General features: G+C 39.2%; 1 protein-coding gene across 1 annotated transcript in view; it reads right to left on the bottom strand.

Annotated features, from left to right (window-relative positions):
- pole2 (polymerase (DNA directed), epsilon 2) overlaps nucleotides 1-16,995 on the bottom strand; it is a 30,979-nt gene extending 13,984 nt beyond the window's left edge. The window contains exons 1-7 of the mRNA XM_043697358.1: nucleotides 16,159-16,995; nucleotides 6,641-6,741; nucleotides 5,013-5,088; nucleotides 4,062-4,139; nucleotides 2,896-2,989; nucleotides 1,419-1,493; nucleotides 322-405 (exon numbers count right to left, since the gene is read on the bottom strand). Of these exons, the coding sequence (XP_043553293.1) occupies nucleotides 322-405; nucleotides 1,419-1,493; nucleotides 2,896-2,989; nucleotides 4,062-4,139; nucleotides 5,013-5,088; nucleotides 6,641-6,741; nucleotides 16,159-16,223 (573 nt within the window). The 5' untranslated portion in view covers nucleotides 16,224-16,995. The remainder of the gene's footprint in view (nucleotides 1-321; nucleotides 406-1,418; nucleotides 1,494-2,895; nucleotides 2,990-4,061; nucleotides 4,140-5,012; nucleotides 5,089-6,640; nucleotides 6,742-16,158) is intronic.

A 16,995-nucleotide genomic window follows, 5' to 3' on the forward strand; every position in this document is an offset into this window, starting at 1 on the left:
CATTACCTTGTACAGTTCGATCTCACATTATTTACTAAGTATTTTAAGCAACTTCATTGCTATTTCATATAAAATATCCAAGTTCCACTGCATCAATTCAAAATTGAAAATGTGGGTAAAATTCAGAAACATCCATACCAGATTTCACTATACAAGCAATGCAATGGTCAGTTTTTCAAGTGCACAATTAATTTACCACTCATACCTACCCTATCCTTGTTCATTTTCTGACTCTCAGAATACTGGCAGAGAAAAACTGCTGTATTTCAGTGTAACCTGGAGCCATAGTTGAGGTAACAAACTCTTGATTACTAAGCTTACCTCTTTAAGTTGTGTTATCATCCCCAGAACAATGACTTCTCCAACCTTTGATGTGCTGCCAAGGAGCATTTCTATAGTTTTTAGCTAAAACAATAAAGAAAGTATGAAAACTCAACAATACAGATATAATACATCTTCTTCCTTACTCTGTATTGTGGAATTACTTGAAGGCCATTTCTCCTAGTAGTTTAAACTTGTTTTACATTAATTGAATTTGATTTACTGCAAAATGGCACCTCAGTGGGCAGCACTGCTGCCTCGCAGCGCCAGAGACCCGGGTTCAATTCCCGCCTCAGGCGACTGACTGTGTGCAGTTTGCACATTCTCCCCGTGTCTGCGTGGGTTTCCTCTGGGTGCTCCAGTTTCCTCCCACAGTCCAAAGATGTGCAGGTCAGGTGAATTGGCCATGTTAAATTGTCCGTAGTGTTAGATAAGGGGTAAATGTAGGGGTATGGGTGGTTTGCGCTTCGGCGGGTCGGTGTGGACTTGTTGGGCCGAAGGGCCTGTTTCCACACTGTAAATTAATCTAAATCAATATTGCCTTGCCCAAATTTATCAATTGAGGAAGCAGAAATTGCAGAATAATGTCATCTTTTTCAAATTACTATATCTGTTTTCTTCATAAATGCTGGAAAGGATCAATATGAAAATACTTGTTTTGTCAGTCCACCTAATGCCTCATTGGTTCGTGGTAATCATGTGAAAGTAAACACGTTTTAAAAATTAGCAGCATTCTTTGTTAAGTGAATTCTTTATGGCATACAATCCTAAACTGAATATTGTTATATATGGCCTCCCACCTGAAAAAGGTAAGCTCCCTGGTTCCCATCTCAGGATCCTACCCAAGATGGTGGTTAACTGAAGATGGGGTATTAAATGTTCCAATGCCATTTTCATGTTGCTCCCACCCTGTTTATGCCAGAAATGTGCAAAAAAATGGCAAAATAGATTGAGAAAAATTATAGAGACAGACAAACAGAAACATTTTTAAGAAACTTAAAATTTGTTTGCCTTTAGCCCATGGAAGGTAACATAGTCCAACTGACAAAGACAATTGTATTTGAAAGACAATTGTTGACAAACATTTGGCACCTTACTTGAAATTTATTTCGGTTCTCATCAGGATGTGATCCTGTCACAGGAGGTGTAAATAATTCATGTCTATGAGTTCGCTGTAAAATAAAGTATTAATATATGAGACAATTCATTTATCAATTCTGCAGATACCCAAAAATTGAAAAAAGTTCTGAATTTGGATACCACCTCCATAAATATAACTTATGTTAAATGGAAATCGGTAACTCTTCCCAATTCTCTCCCCAAGAATTAGTATAGGCAAAATAAGCCACTTTGGTTTCTCTGGGTTATATGATTCTACATAGTGAATCTAACCATTCCTTTGAGATATCAAAGTTATTAAATGATGCTGGTATTGTATAGCTATTCAGAATTTGTATTAAAATGCTAAAATATCTACAACTTGCTTTGTCAAAGTAACTTTGTTTATATATGCACAAAACAGATTTAAAACAAATACCCTTAAGGCCAAAATATGTTGCTACAATGAATAGCGTCATTCTGTAAAACGTGGCTCCCACAATAATAAGTCACATTTTATCCTGTTATCAATAATCAATAAAGTCTTTATAAAACTGAAGAAAGTTGAATCCACTCTGCAATTATGATTTTACATTTAACTGAAATATATTCTATGGTCAAATGTTTCCCATAAATTTTCAAAGTGTGGGGCCAAGCAAGTCAGATGGCAACCAACACATCATTCACATGGGTGAGATAACTCAACTGATTGGTTCCTTAGTTAATTTTTGGCAATCAAGACCTCAGCACTGATTACCTGAATCATCAGTTGCCAATTCTGGATTCTAAAGTCTGGTAATCAAGGCCAGTCCTTAGGAGATCCAGCAACCAGAAGGCAAGATAGATTTTTACTCTTTTCATGGAGTGGGGTTTTACAGGCCACTCACTGATACCATCTCTACCTCCAACTGCCACCAGACTGAGGCAATTGGAGATAATCAATCACTTAACTTGGCAATCAGAATGCCATGGCTTCCCAAACAGGAAACAAGCCACCTTTCTCACTTGTAAAGGTGGCAGGTGATTGGGGAGGTGGCTTGTTGTGATCCTTAAGTGGCTATTAATTGACCACTTAAGGGCCTTAATTGCCGGTGCATTGAGAAAATCGCCAATGGACCTTATTGCCCAGCACCTAACTACAGAAGTAGCAAGAAAGGGTTGAATTTCTGTCCATGCCACATGCCCAATTATATCTCCTTCTCGCCAATTCCAGATTGACAAGTCAGGCCCTATTTTTTTTTAAGTGAGATAAAGAATAATTTGCCATACTGAACCTGGAACTTACATAAAGATTATTTGTAGTTCTCTATCCTTTTTTGCACATGCATAAACTTCCAAAAAGTACTAGGACCGTACACATTGAAATTATTTGTTTTCAAATTATGTTCAACCCAAAATTACAAAAAAAAGGCAAGTAATGAAATAAAAGATTTCCACTTGAAACATGGTCAAGATTTATTTTTGTCTTTCCTTTACCTGTTGCATAATAGTGTAGCGTTCACAAAATAGTTCAGCTTTGTTTCGCGATGTTCCAAACAGACAAGGTGCACTGCGATCTGTCATTGCAAGACTACGGTACACAAACAAGGTTTTACTTAAACTGCATTTCATTAAATAAACCCATTTATTTTGCATATGATTTTCCAAACTCACAAGGAAAATAAAAATCTGGTGCACAGGAACACCTGGTGATAAATGAACCAAATTAGCATGTCAATACTTTACATTCCATTCTTATCCACCAGTTTGCTTTATTTATTGCTTTTGAAAACACTTCTGTGATTACATAAGAGTTGGATTCAACCAGTAAAACTACCCATACAAGTTTTCATCTTATATGAATGTTTAATATCTTTCCTTATGGTATCAGGTTGTATTAGCTATTACAATATTCTTATCTTCCTATGCTGGTGTAAGACATCAGAACCTACACTGGGAGATATGCAACAAAGAGAAAACATCACAGTTTATTAGTTGAGTTAGTTCATTGCATTTGAAATTAAGGAGGCTGAATCTAGACTTTGTGACAGTGATGAGTTAAAATACAAAGTTCCAAGAGCAATTGAGATGCTTAATTTTCACAGTGAATGAAAGATCAAATTTATTCCTTTTAAAAATACAAAACTATGCCACTATGATATTGTATCTCAGGAACGATCAACACCTTTGTATCCTATGTAACCTGAAAGAGACCAGCTGGAGGTGAACAGGATACGTAGAATCATACAATCCCTACAGTGTGGAAGCCTTTCGGCCCATCGAGATAACACCAACCTTCCGAAGAACTTCACACCAAGACCCCCTACCTGTCGCCCTGCATTTCCCATGACTAATCCACCTAGCCTGTCCATTCCTGACACTATGGGCAATTTAGCATAGCCAATCCACCTACACTAAGAATCTTTGACAAACAAAGGCAGCAAAGGACATTTTCAAGAAATAATGGCTGAACATGTGAAAGAAAAATGTAAGTTATGATAAGTTATCTACAGACAAATATTCCAGTGGTTTATCAAATGTAGTAGTTCCACTACAAAGCTCATAAAAATTATAATAAATCTGAACCTTAAAAGTACAATATTTCCAACATACGTCACATAAATACAAAATCATGAACTGTTCGATTGTCCAAATAAACTCACGGTAAAAATTTCTTCCTTTCTGAATTGTAGATATAACGAGGAACATCAAATGCACCAATTATGTTGAAGACGTGTTCTCTATCAATATAAATGAACAATTATCAATACTAAATTAGTGAAAGATACACCTCCGCATTTTGCCATTATAATTGATCAAACAGATGAAAGCAACATAAATCTTCAGTAATGACTAGCTGTGGCCTTGCAAAAAAAATAGGTAGTACTCTGTTCCTCTTCTATTCATTTATAATTTACTTAATCTGTGATATTTAATTTTATATCCTTCATGCAACAGTTCGTTGTATTTTTGTTTTTCACTGAAACGTTTTTCCTCTTACACTGGCATGAATGCCAGAAGTTAATGCTGGGACAAAAAGTATCGCAATTTCCCCCATTCATTAGCTAGGCATCTGATGTGCATGGAAAATCTCACCACATTTTAAGATACTATGTCAACCATTTGATTGAGATATTCATACAGTTTGTCTTTATTGACAAGGTGTTGACAGGGTATCTTCATTGTGCATGAGATGCATTTATATTGTTGACCTCGCACCAATCTTCACTTAGAATGTGTACTGGAGGCACACTTTAGTGAAAACAGAGATTGGGAATGAAAGGCTGGGTCAAGAGGTGAATTTAGGGAAAGATTGAGGATGAGAAGCAAGATCAAAGAACTCTGGAGTCATGATAAAAGAAACAAATTTTACATGTGTGCACTGGGTTATTATAGCCCCAATTAACATGTAACTAAATTTGAGGATAATGGAAATCTTAAAATATTAGTGAATGGATATTCCCCACATTAAAAATATTGGACTTTTGTTTAATAGGAGCAGAAATGTGCCATTTCCAAGGTTTTTATCAGCATACATAAAAGCTGAAAACTTAGTGAGATCGCCATCCACAATATCTGGTCAATCTAACACATAAATCTTTAATTTGACCTACATAGTTTCATCACAAGTCTGACTGCACTCCTGGACTGCTGCCTCCACCATTGATTGCTCTATCATGTTGCAGTTCACTGAAAAGTAAAAACACACAAATCAAACAGTTCTCTTTGTGTTAAATTGTTTCTACTTTTAACAACTAACTCTGGATTTTAAACAGGTATTGAACACATGAATCCCTATCATCTGGGTAAAGAACTCCAATGTAAACTATTGCAAAATCTACAACTTCAAAATGCTGATGACCACAACTTAAGCTCACAACAAGTTATTTACCTGTCACTCCTGAAATTACTGACCTACACTGACTCCTGATCCAGAAATGCTTGTTTTGAAATTCCTATCTGATTCTGTAAATCCCTCCATTGCTGCATTACTTCTGAGCTCTATAATCTTCTTTGAGATCTCTGCACCCCTCCAATTCTGGCTTAATGTGCATTTCTGATTTTAATTACCCATCATGGTGACTGTGCCTTCAGCTGCCTGGGCCAAAACTCTGAGGCTCCCCCCTTAACGCTAATCTCCTTACTCTCCTCTTTCAAGATGCTTGTTAAAATGTGCCTCATTGACAACTATTTACTTATCTATCCTAATATTTCATATATGGCCTGGTATCAAATTTAGTTTGATAAAATTCCTACAAAGTATGTCATAACATTAAAAATGCCATTCAGCCCTCAAGCCTGCTCTTCCATTCAATATGATCATAAACGATCTGAATTCCTCAAATCTACTTTCCTGCCATTTTCCTGTAACCCATGATTCCCCAAGTGATTTATTTCAGCCTTAAATATACACAAGGACTCTACCCCCACAGATTTCTGTGGCAAGGAGTTCCAAAGACTCTCAACCTTCTAAGAGAAGAAATTCCTTCCATCTCAGTCTTAAATTGACACCCCTTTGTTCTGAGACCTATGCTTTCTGATTGTACACTCTCCCACAAGGGGAAATTTCCTCTCAGCATTTATCCTGTCAAGCTCCAAGATCATTTATACACTTAATGATCACCTCTCATTCTTCTAATTTCCAGTGAGTACAATCCCAACCTGTTTAGCCTTTGCTCATAAGACAATCCAATCATTTCGAGGATCATCCAAGTGAACCTTCTCTGAACTGCATCTAATGAAATGTTCTTTCCTTAAATGAGGAGACCAAAACCGATCACAGTTCTCCAGATGTAGTCTCATCAGCACAGTTGACATTCTCATCCTTATACTCCAACCCCCTAGAAATAAGAGCCAACATTCCATTACAGGCACACATTACTTCCCAGTTAGTACTTAACCAACTTAGCAGGTCTGGCTTAGGGCAGGTTATTAGAGCCTCAACACTGGATTTCCCAAGTGGGTGCAGGGAAACTATTAAAATCCAACCATTTGCCTACCCTGTTTTCACAAGTAAAATCCCAGTACAGGTGCATGGAATCCAAAAACAACTCTGGGCCAAAGGCACAGATATCCCTCCTAACAATGCCACAGAAATCTACCACAGTTTTTGCATGTAGCAGAATATTCTTCCCTTCACAAAGTTGATGCTGAAGATTGAACACTGTACTACACACAACTTGAAGCTGATTAACAATAGATTTCTGGGCCGTAATTGCTCCAATTTTAACTAATTACTTACATGGCTGTTTTTCAACTGCATCAATGATACGTTCAATTGCATCTTCAAGGTTCAACTCATCGACAGTCTCAAGAACATCCACGAGAAATTTTGCAGCATTACTGGTCAGAGAGAAATAAAACAGATGGCTTTGAATTTCTTGTCAAGTATTATATAATGCCATGGTTTGTTGTAGTAAGAAACATTTGTTTAGAAAACAAAAATGAGGAATTTATCCATGACATATGCCACTAATTTAAAGGTTAATGTAAGTCAACAAACCTTCAAAACAAAAAAGGCATAAGTGAGGGTAGTGTGGTAGATGTGATCTACATGAACTTCAGTAAGGCATTCGACAAGGTTCCTTATGGTAGACTGCAAGTTTAGATCACACGGAATATAGGGAATATTGGATATAAACCGGCTCAAAGATGGAAGACAGAGGGCGATTTTGGATAGTTGCTTTTCAGACTGCAGGCCTGTGACCAGTGGTGTGCGATTAGGACCGGTGCTGGATCCACTGCTTTTCGTCATTTATAAAAACGATTTGGACATGAACATAGTAGGTATGGTTAGTGAGTTTGCACATGACACCAAAATTGGAGGTGTAGTGGAAAATGATGAAGGTTACCTCAGAGTACAATAGCATCTTGATCAGATGGGCCAATGGGCCAAGGCAGAGAGAATTTAAATTAGATAAATGTTAGGTGCTGCATTTTGAAAAGGCAAATCAGATCGGGATTTATACACTTAATCATAAGGTCCTGGGGAGTGTCACTGAACAAAGAGACCTTGGAGTGCAGGTTCATAGTTCTTTGAAAAAGTGAAGTTGCAGATTGATAGGACAGTTTGGTACGTTTGCCTTTATTGGTAAGTGCACTGAGCATAGGAATTGGGAAGTCATGTTGCAGCTGTACAAGACATTGGTTATGCCACAATTGGAATCCTGCATGCAATTCTGGTCTCCCTGCTATAGGAAGGATATTGCAAAACTTGGAAGTGTTTAGAAAAGATTTACAAGGATGCTATCAGGGTTAGAGGATTTGAGCTATGGGAGAGGTTGAGTGGACTTGGTCTATTTTCCCTGGAGCATTGAAGGCTGAAGCGTAACCTACTAGAAGTTTAAAAAATCATGAGGGGCACGGAATAGGGTAAATAGACAAGGTCTTTTCCCCAGGGAAGGGGGAGTCCAAAACTAGAGGCCATAGATTTAAGGTGAGAGGGGAAAGAATTAAAATGGATCTAAGGAGCAGCTTTCTCACACAAAGGGTTGTGCATGTATGGAATGAGCTGCCAGAGGAAGTGGTGGGGGCTGGTACAATTACAACGTTTAAAAGGTATCTGGATGGGTATATTAATCGGAAGGCTTTAAAAGGGATATGGGTGAAGTGCTGGCAAATGGGACTAGATTAATTTAGGATATCTGGTTGGCAGGGACAAGTTGGACCAAATGGTCTGTTTAAGTGGCCTCCGAGCTCTCAAGAAAAGTAGTCTTCAGACATACATTGGGCATGCACAATTGTGGTTCCTAACAAGAATTCTCCCTCAAACGTCAGAACCCAAAAAACTCCCCAACTCTCAAGGTGCAGCAAATGGCATTCACCAGGTAATTTTACCCTAACACTTATGATGGAGATCAGAAGCTAAGCAAAATGGAAAATCATCCTGTTGCTTCCCATTTTGCATCACTTTGGTACCTCCAGAGTACGTTTCAATTTCCTGAAACACAAGGTTATGATCTTGGTAGAGATCAGGAACTATTAAAAATAAATGCACATTGATTCTTTTCATTGTCATTGCAGAGGACAGGAAAAGAAATTCCAAATAAAAGTAAATTCTCTGCTATATATTTTTCTTTAAATTCTATGTCTTTTGAAAATGGACAGCCTTGCTGAACTCAAAATAGCTGAAACTGACCACATGATCATACTTCAGAAGCTTCTGAACTTCCTGCTAAAGCTGTCACAACGGACATGAAGAGAACTCATCAGCCTCTAGCTGGCTCTGCACAAAGAAAGACATCAGCATCCATTTTAACTTAATGGGTGAAAATGTTTTTCCATTAACCTCTTTACCTTGCAAGGAAACTCTGATGAAGAAGGTAAAGCAAAACTGCTTACTTAAATACCCTTGTAATTAATCCACTGTGATGGGTCATCAATACCTGAAAAAGAAGCCTCCACTTTCCTGCAAGAAGGAAAACTACCAGGACCAGCTTACTGAGAAATTCTGATTGGATACGAATGTGGATGATGCCCAGATCTTGTAGTATATGCATATGGATTGCTTCCATATTTGAGGAGTTGTGAATGAGAGTAAAAATTGCACAAACATCAGTAAACATCCACATTTCTGACCTTGTGAAAGAGAGAAGGCCATTATGAAGTAGCTGCAAAAGGTTAAGCAAATGACACTACCATGAGGAACTCCTGCAACAGTGTCCTGAAGCGGAGAGGGTTGGCCACAAACAATCACAACCACCTTCCTTCTCATTAGCTATCACTCCAATCAGTGAGGAATTGTTTCCCTTAATTCCCATTCATGTAATTTTTTATTTGCTTGTACAGAACTTGAATATTGCTTAAAAAAAGATAATTTTGTCAAAATATTTTATCCAACACTGACAGATCATATCCTTTCAGCTGTTCACAACAAATAAAGCACTGACTGTGCTTAACCATTTTTGCAAAACTCAAAATAGAGTCCAACCACAGACACAACTGTAATAAGATTATTTAGCAAATACTGTCCAAAGTGTGCATATAATTACGTTGAGAACCACTAACATTTTTTTAATTGGGTCCACGGTGTGGTACATTTGATCATACTGAAAGCTACACATATTAATAAATAGGGCCATGTTTAATGTGGACAGAAATACAATGCATACACATTACACCGGTTGCAATATAATGATTTGTCAGTTTATTTCTCAGGACAATGCCTTAGAACATAGAACATAACAGCACAGAACAGGCCCTTTGGCCCACGATGTTGTGCTGCCTGAACTGCTGTGCTCTTCCAGCACCACTAATCCAGAATGTCGAGATTTAATCCTAATGTCAAATATAGTAACTTAACCTATGCACCCTTCAACTCACTGCTATCCATGTGCATGTCCAGCAGTCGCTTAAATATCCCCAATGACTCTGCTTCCACCAACACAGCTGGCAACGCATTCCATGCATTCACATCTCTCTGCGTAAAGATTTTTTTTTTAAGCAGAGGATGGTTGACAAGAGTCAACCTGTCAGGTTTAAAATTTAAACAAAGCTTGGCAATTAACCATCAGTCACCATCTAAGTGGTGCATTCTCCATGTAATGCCTCTACCAATCAGAGGTATCGGTGTTGGACTGGGGTGGACGAGGTCAGAAGTCACACCTCATAAGAACAGGATACGATGCTGAACTTATCAATTACTAGTTCCAATGTGTCACAGCCAAAAACCGCAATGATCTCCTCAGAATACAGACACAGGACACAATTGATAGAATATCCTTCATCACCCTGTACTTCCCTGGAGCACAGAAACTATGTCATGCTCTTCACACCTTCAACATATCATCGATAAAACATCTTGCCAAGATCATCCCTACGCCTCCACTTCTCGCCTTCAAACAAGCGCCAAACCTTAACCCAACCATCATTCACAGCAAACTGTCCAGCCTTCAGGACAACATTGACTACAACACCACACAACCCTGCCACGGCAGTCTCTGCAAGACATGTCAGATCATTGACATGGATACTATCATTACATGTGGGACACCACCCATCACGTCTGTGGCAGATACTCATGTGACTCAGCCAATGCTGTCTACCTCTTACACTGCAAGCAAGGATGCCCTGAGGCATGGTATGTTGGCGAGATCATGCAGATGTTATGACAATGGATGAATGGACACAACTCAACAATTGCCAGATAAGAATGTTCCTCCTAGTTGGAGAACACTTCAATGGTTAAGGACACTCCGTATCCAATCTTCAGGTGGGCTTCGAAATACACAACAACGCAGAATATTTGAAGTGCAGTCAGTTATCCAACTTATACACGTGGGTCCTTGGACAGATATTTGAAAGGCAAGAAGGATAATCCTGGGGACTACATACTAATAAGTGCTACGTCTGTGGTGGGCAAATTATTGGAGAGCACTTTTAGGGACAGGATTAATGATTATTTGGAAAAGCATAACTTGATTAGAGATAGTCAGCATGGCTTTGTGAGGGGCAGGTCATGCCTCACAAACCCTATTGAATTCTTTGATGATTTGACAAAACACTGTGGTGAAGGTAGAGCAATGGGTGTGTTGTACATGGATTTTAGCAAAATGTTTGATAAGGTTCCCCACAGTAGACTTATTCAAAACGTTAGGAGGCATAGGATACAGGGAAATCTGGCTGTCTGGATACAGGATTGGCTGGCCCAGAGAATTCAGAGGATGGTAATAGATGGAATGTATTCAGGTTCTGGGACCTCTACTCTTTGTGATTTTTATAAATGAGTTAGATGAGGAAATGGAAGGGTGAGTGAGTAAGTTTGCTGATGACATGAATGTTGATGTAACTCTCTCTCTCTCTCTCAGAATTATCTTTAGATGTTCTTTCCTCCTGGATTGGAGATCTGCATGTGAGACAATCTTCTCTCAGAATTTGCCTTTTGCCAAGGCTGTGTGTATGCGATGTTACAATATTGGAACAGTTACTGTTTAGTAGTAAAATAATCTATTATGCTGTTAAATTTTCCAGTTCCTCTTCCTTCAGTTGCATTTTAACTATCATGTTTGAATAAATTGTGTTTTGCTTAACGTCATGTAGTTTGACTAATCAGATTGCATCTGGTGCACAGCACCTCACATTTACCTTTTCTGAATAAGTTAGGGTCTGGGTTACCTTCTTAATATATTTTGAGGGGATGTGGTCTGGTCCACAACACTGTCATCTCATAAACATCAATGTGAAAGAAAGAAGATATCGAAAGGAAGTTGAGGACCAGAGGAAGCTGGAGGCACATGTTCCAGAATCACTTAAGGTGGAAGGGCAAATAAGACAGAATTTGAAACCTGAGTTTAGAAATTTGGTAGAAAAAGCAAGGAGGTTACGGTGAAGCGTTCTTCCCCCAAGTCATCAGGCTCCTTAACACAGTATGATAGGGCTCTTTGCGACCTGAAATTCCTTGCATGACTTCAAATTGCTGCTAGAACATTCTTCTGTTATACTGTAATTTGCATGCTTTTCACTTCTTATGTACTTTATGCCATCCTATGTATGATCGTGTCGTTTGTGCTGTCCATGTAGCACCTTGCTCCAGTTATATACAGTAGCAATGACAAATAAAATCTACTCTACTCTACTCTGCCTCAGCTGCAACTGGCGTTTTCTGACTGCTTCTGGACACTGCACTTTAGGAAAGATCTTGGGTTCATGTCACGCTACACATAACCCCACCATACTGTCCTGTATCTGTATGGTGTTTATTTCCAGCACCATCTTACTTTTAATTTTTTGTAATTATCTCTGCCTCAATTAATCGGATTGTAGGTCATCCCTTCACTTGCTATTCAGCTATTGACACTTTACACACACTGTCTGACCGTTATGATCACCAGCAGAGATTTCCTATTCAGCCTGTCAACACTCCACTCACAATATTTATATGATCTTTTGATCTCTCTACCCATAAATTTTGGTGCCTGTCTTCACCTAACATCGGGGCAATGCTGCGAAAGCTTGTGATTTCAAATAAACCTATTGGACTATTACCATGTGTCATGTGACTTCTGATCTCTACCAATCAAAATCCACTTATCCACAAAGTCTTGCCTCATAGGATAAATCTTGTTTTATTTTTACGTTGATAATTCTTGCAAATCGTCCTGACGCGTGCAAATTAAAAAGTGTAAACAAATTGTATCTTTTTCAGCAATACTCAAGTTCATTTTATTAAGTCATATGTAGTCAAATGCTGCTTTCACGTCCTGAACAATGACTCTTTTGCCCAGCTTTTTTGTTTATATGCAGATCAAGACTGTGATAAGATCTGGTGACAAGTAGCCCTCATGAAACCCAAACCAGGGGTCAATAAGTAGATTATTGTATGACAGCACTGTCACCAATACCTTCCATGACTTTGCTGAATCACCCTTGTTTCATTTTTAGATTTATGCACCTTCCTGACACAATTACTGTTAGGGAGCCTGACAACTACTCCCACCCATGTTTTCTGTTCCTTGTTGGTTCTGAGCTTCACCCAAACTGATTTTCCATGATGATTTTTCGAAGTTGTGATTTTTATCTTCCCTTAAATATCTTGTTTCTTGCCCTTTATTTTAAGGGTATATCTGTCGAAATACCATACTTAAATTTCCAGAAGATTTTTAATAAAGTATCACATCAAACGCTATTGTGGAAAATAAAAGCTCATGCTGTAGTAGGTAACACATTGACAATCTTTCTGGTTGACCACTGTCCAAAGTCACCCTCACCAGATAGCCAGCTTCATGTTAACAACTCATTTGCCTTTTCTGATTCCAGCTAAAAATCCAGTTAAAAAACCTCATAGGGGTTCAATTGAGAAAAATGGGTAGATGAGGGTAGTGTGCTAGAAATCACGCCCTGTTATTCCCACAGTTGTCACAACAGTTAATGAGATCACGCCAAAAATGTATGTGTTTTTTAAAGACCTTGTTGCGCGAAAGCACAGACCAGGTTTCTGTACATAATAAGAATTACTATTTATTACAAATAAATACTCTTTAGCCACAGGTAAACAGTCAAGAACAGGACAAAATATTCCAGTAGTTAAAACGTTAACCTCCACCACCCCTTCATAAAACATCCTTGGCACCACAAAAACCAACAGACACAAAGAAAATTGTGTTGTGTGGATTGTTAAACTGGCAAGGCAGTTTACCGGACTCTCTCCATTTGGAGGTGTTTAAGATAGACACATGTACAGGTAGAGAATAGAGGAATACGGACTATGTGCAGGCAGATGAGATTAGTTTAGAAAAGTACCATGGTCAGCACAAAAATGGGAGGCCGAAGGGCACGTTGCTGCGATGTACTGTTCTGTGTTTCACCGGATTCGCTGTACCTTCTACAGGTACTTTCACTTGCCTGCAAGAGGCACAGGGCAACTGACTCATAACTCAAAGCCTCTAATTTATTGGTTAAAAGCAATAACTGACAGTAATTGGTGAGGGACAATACACAGGCTTTCTTCAGGCTTGAGGTTTTTTTTTACTGCAAAGATGAAGACAGCATCTTCCTTCCACAGGTTCAAATGCACCTATCTTGTTTACATTCACAGGGTGCTTACCTACCTAGGAGCAAATCATACAGTGTTGACAGGAAGAAGGCTTTTGTCATTGACAACTGGTTACCATTTCACAGATCAATTAATTGTTGTCAGTCAAATCTCCTTTGTACACACTCCCTGGTTCCCATTCATCTGCATCTAAACTTCCTCATTTGCTGATCAAACAACAATGTAAACATCACTTACAACAAGTGCTGGTGCTTATCTTTTAAAAGGTTCAGCAGTCCCTTCTGCAGTCCTTGGTTTTTAAAAACCCCTTTCCCCATTTCTGTCCGCAAAGACAACGGAACGAGGACATGCCGCAACCCAAAGGACTAGCCACACTACCATACATCAGGAGCATTTCAGAACTGACAGCCAGACTACTGCGACCACTTATAACAGCACACAAACCAACAGCCACCCTCAGACAACAACTCACCAGAACGAAGGACCCGATACCCAGCATGAGCAAAACTAATGTAGTGTACAAAATCCCATGCAAGGACTGCACAAAATACTATATAGGACAAACAGGAAGACAGCTAACGATCCGCATCCATGAACATCAATTAGCCACGAAACCCCACAACCAGCTATCCTTAGTAACCACACACGTGGACGACAAGCAACATGACGTCGACTGGGACAACACTACCATTATAGGGCAAGCCAAAAAAAGAACAGCCAGGGAATTCCTAGAAGCATGGCACTCATCCACAAACTCCATCAACAAACACATCGACCTGGACCCAATATACCGACCACTACAGCGGACAGCTGAAGCTGACAACCAGAAGCGGCAGGGACAGGCCACTATAAATGCCGGAGGAAACACCACAGAAGCACTTCACAGGAGGCTCCCAAGCACTGAGGACGTCACCAAATAGGGGACGAAACGTTTGCAACAAAAATTTCCAGCTCAGCGAACAGAACCACAACAGATCTAGTATTTGAGAAATGACTGAAAAATATATAAAATACTGTACCGCGGAAGAGTCTGACTTGTGAACTCACTGAAATCTTTTACCAAAATCAAGCCAAGTTCATTATTACACGTATTACTTAAGAGACTTACTTATGGGTTCCATACCCATAGGAAGGGCCTCAACCAGGATCTTGGGCTCATGTCACACTACAAATGACCACCATTGCACTATACCTCACACATGCATCTCTCACAGACTTAAGACACTCTACACTTACATACACACACATATATACTCTCTCTCACACTCAGAACCCACCAACACAGACAGACACGCAGACACAAAGACCCACAATCACACATATACATATATTTTGTGGGGTGAATTTGTACTTGCAGAGTTCCATTGTACTTTGCTCAGAAACTGCATGAATTCTTGTAAAACTCTGTTATCTCACTTTTTAGATTAGAATCAATCTAAACATCATGGCATAGACAGAGAACACAGGGGGGTAACACCTTCAACATATTGTCGAGCTTACACCAATTGTTACAGTTAACCTGAGAATGCAACTTTTAAAAAAAAGTTTTGTCATTTACACATGAAAGAAGTGAAATTATCATGGTATTCGAACAGATGAAAGACTCAACAGACAATCAAGGTATTTTTCAATGTATAATTTCAGTTACATCACACTGTAAATTTTTGCTCTAAATTCTGTGCCTTACAATTGTGTCCTCCACTACCACCTGATGAAGGAGCAGTGCTCCGAAAGCTATTGCACTTCCAATTAAACCTGTTGGACTATAACCTGGTGTTGTGTGATTTTTAACTTTGTATACCCCAGTCAAACACCGGCATTTCCAAATCATACTTAAGAGACAGTAGTGATATAATGTATTTTATATATGAACATACAGGTATGGTATACAGCTTTAGACTAACCGACATAGAAACAGGTTAAACGAACCATTTTAACAAATACTAGCTAACACTAACTAATGAAGAACATTTGAAGTCAACCAATGTTAGTGTTAGCTTCTAATTTTTTTTAAGATTACTTACAGTTTGGAAACAGGCCCTTCAGCCCAACAAGTCCACACCGAAGCGCAACCCACCTAGACCCATTCCCCTACATTTATCCCTTCACCTAACACTACGGGCAATTTAGCATGGCCAATTCACCTAACCCACACATTTTTTGGGCTGTGGGAGGAAACTCCACAGTCAGTCGCCTGAGGTGGGAATTGAACACGGGTCTCAAGCGCTGTGAGATAGCAGGGGTTTTGAAATAACTAATTTCCTACTTACGATCTCAAGATTAACCCGTGCATTTTAAAAGCAGCTGAAACTTTGTTCTTCACTTTCGTCGCCATCCTGCACTTTTGGCGCCAAAACGCAGCTTCGTCACAGAACAGAACGTAACGTAACCAGACTCTGAGAGTAGCGCCAACCTACTCATTCATAAAAAAAACTGCTGCCACCTGCCAGACAGCCACCGCTCACAACTGCAATCACCTCGATTGACAGATATCATCATCAGCTACCACCACTTCAGTAGGCGCTCACTGAGGTCTTAAATCTGCATCTGTATTCAAATAGAGAAGGACGATGCGGGTATAGAAATCAGGGAGGGAGACTGTGATGTACTTAAACAAATTAGCATTGAGAGATATGAGATATTAGCAATTTTACTAGACTTGAAAGTGGATAAAAATCCCGAGGCAAATGGGATGTATCCCAGGTTTCTGTCGGAGGCAAAGGAGGAGATTGCAGGGGCCCTGACATTAATTTTCAAATCTACTTTGGCCACAGGAGGGGTCCCAGAAGATTGGAGGAAAGCTAATGTGGTACTACTACTCAAGATGGGCGGTAAGGATAAACCAGGAAACTGCACACTATTGCGTCTAATATCTGTGGTAGTGGAAACAAATTCTAAGGGATAAACTTAATCTTTACTTGCAGAGGCATGGATTAATCAAGGATAGTAAGAATGGTTTAGTCTAGTGAAAATCATGTTGAATAAGTTTGATTGAATTTCTGAGAAGTGTACATGAAGGCAGAACAGTGATGGAGATGTGCAGCACGTTAACAGACTCTTCAGTCGACCTCGTCCATGCCGACCAAATATCCCAACCCAATCTAGTC

This window comes from Chiloscyllium plagiosum, chromosome 10 (genome assembly GCF_004010195.1).
Source record: "Chiloscyllium plagiosum isolate BGI_BamShark_2017 chromosome 10, ASM401019v2, whole genome shotgun sequence".
Lineage (NCBI taxonomy): Eukaryota > Metazoa > Chordata > Chondrichthyes > Orectolobiformes > Hemiscylliidae > Chiloscyllium > Chiloscyllium plagiosum.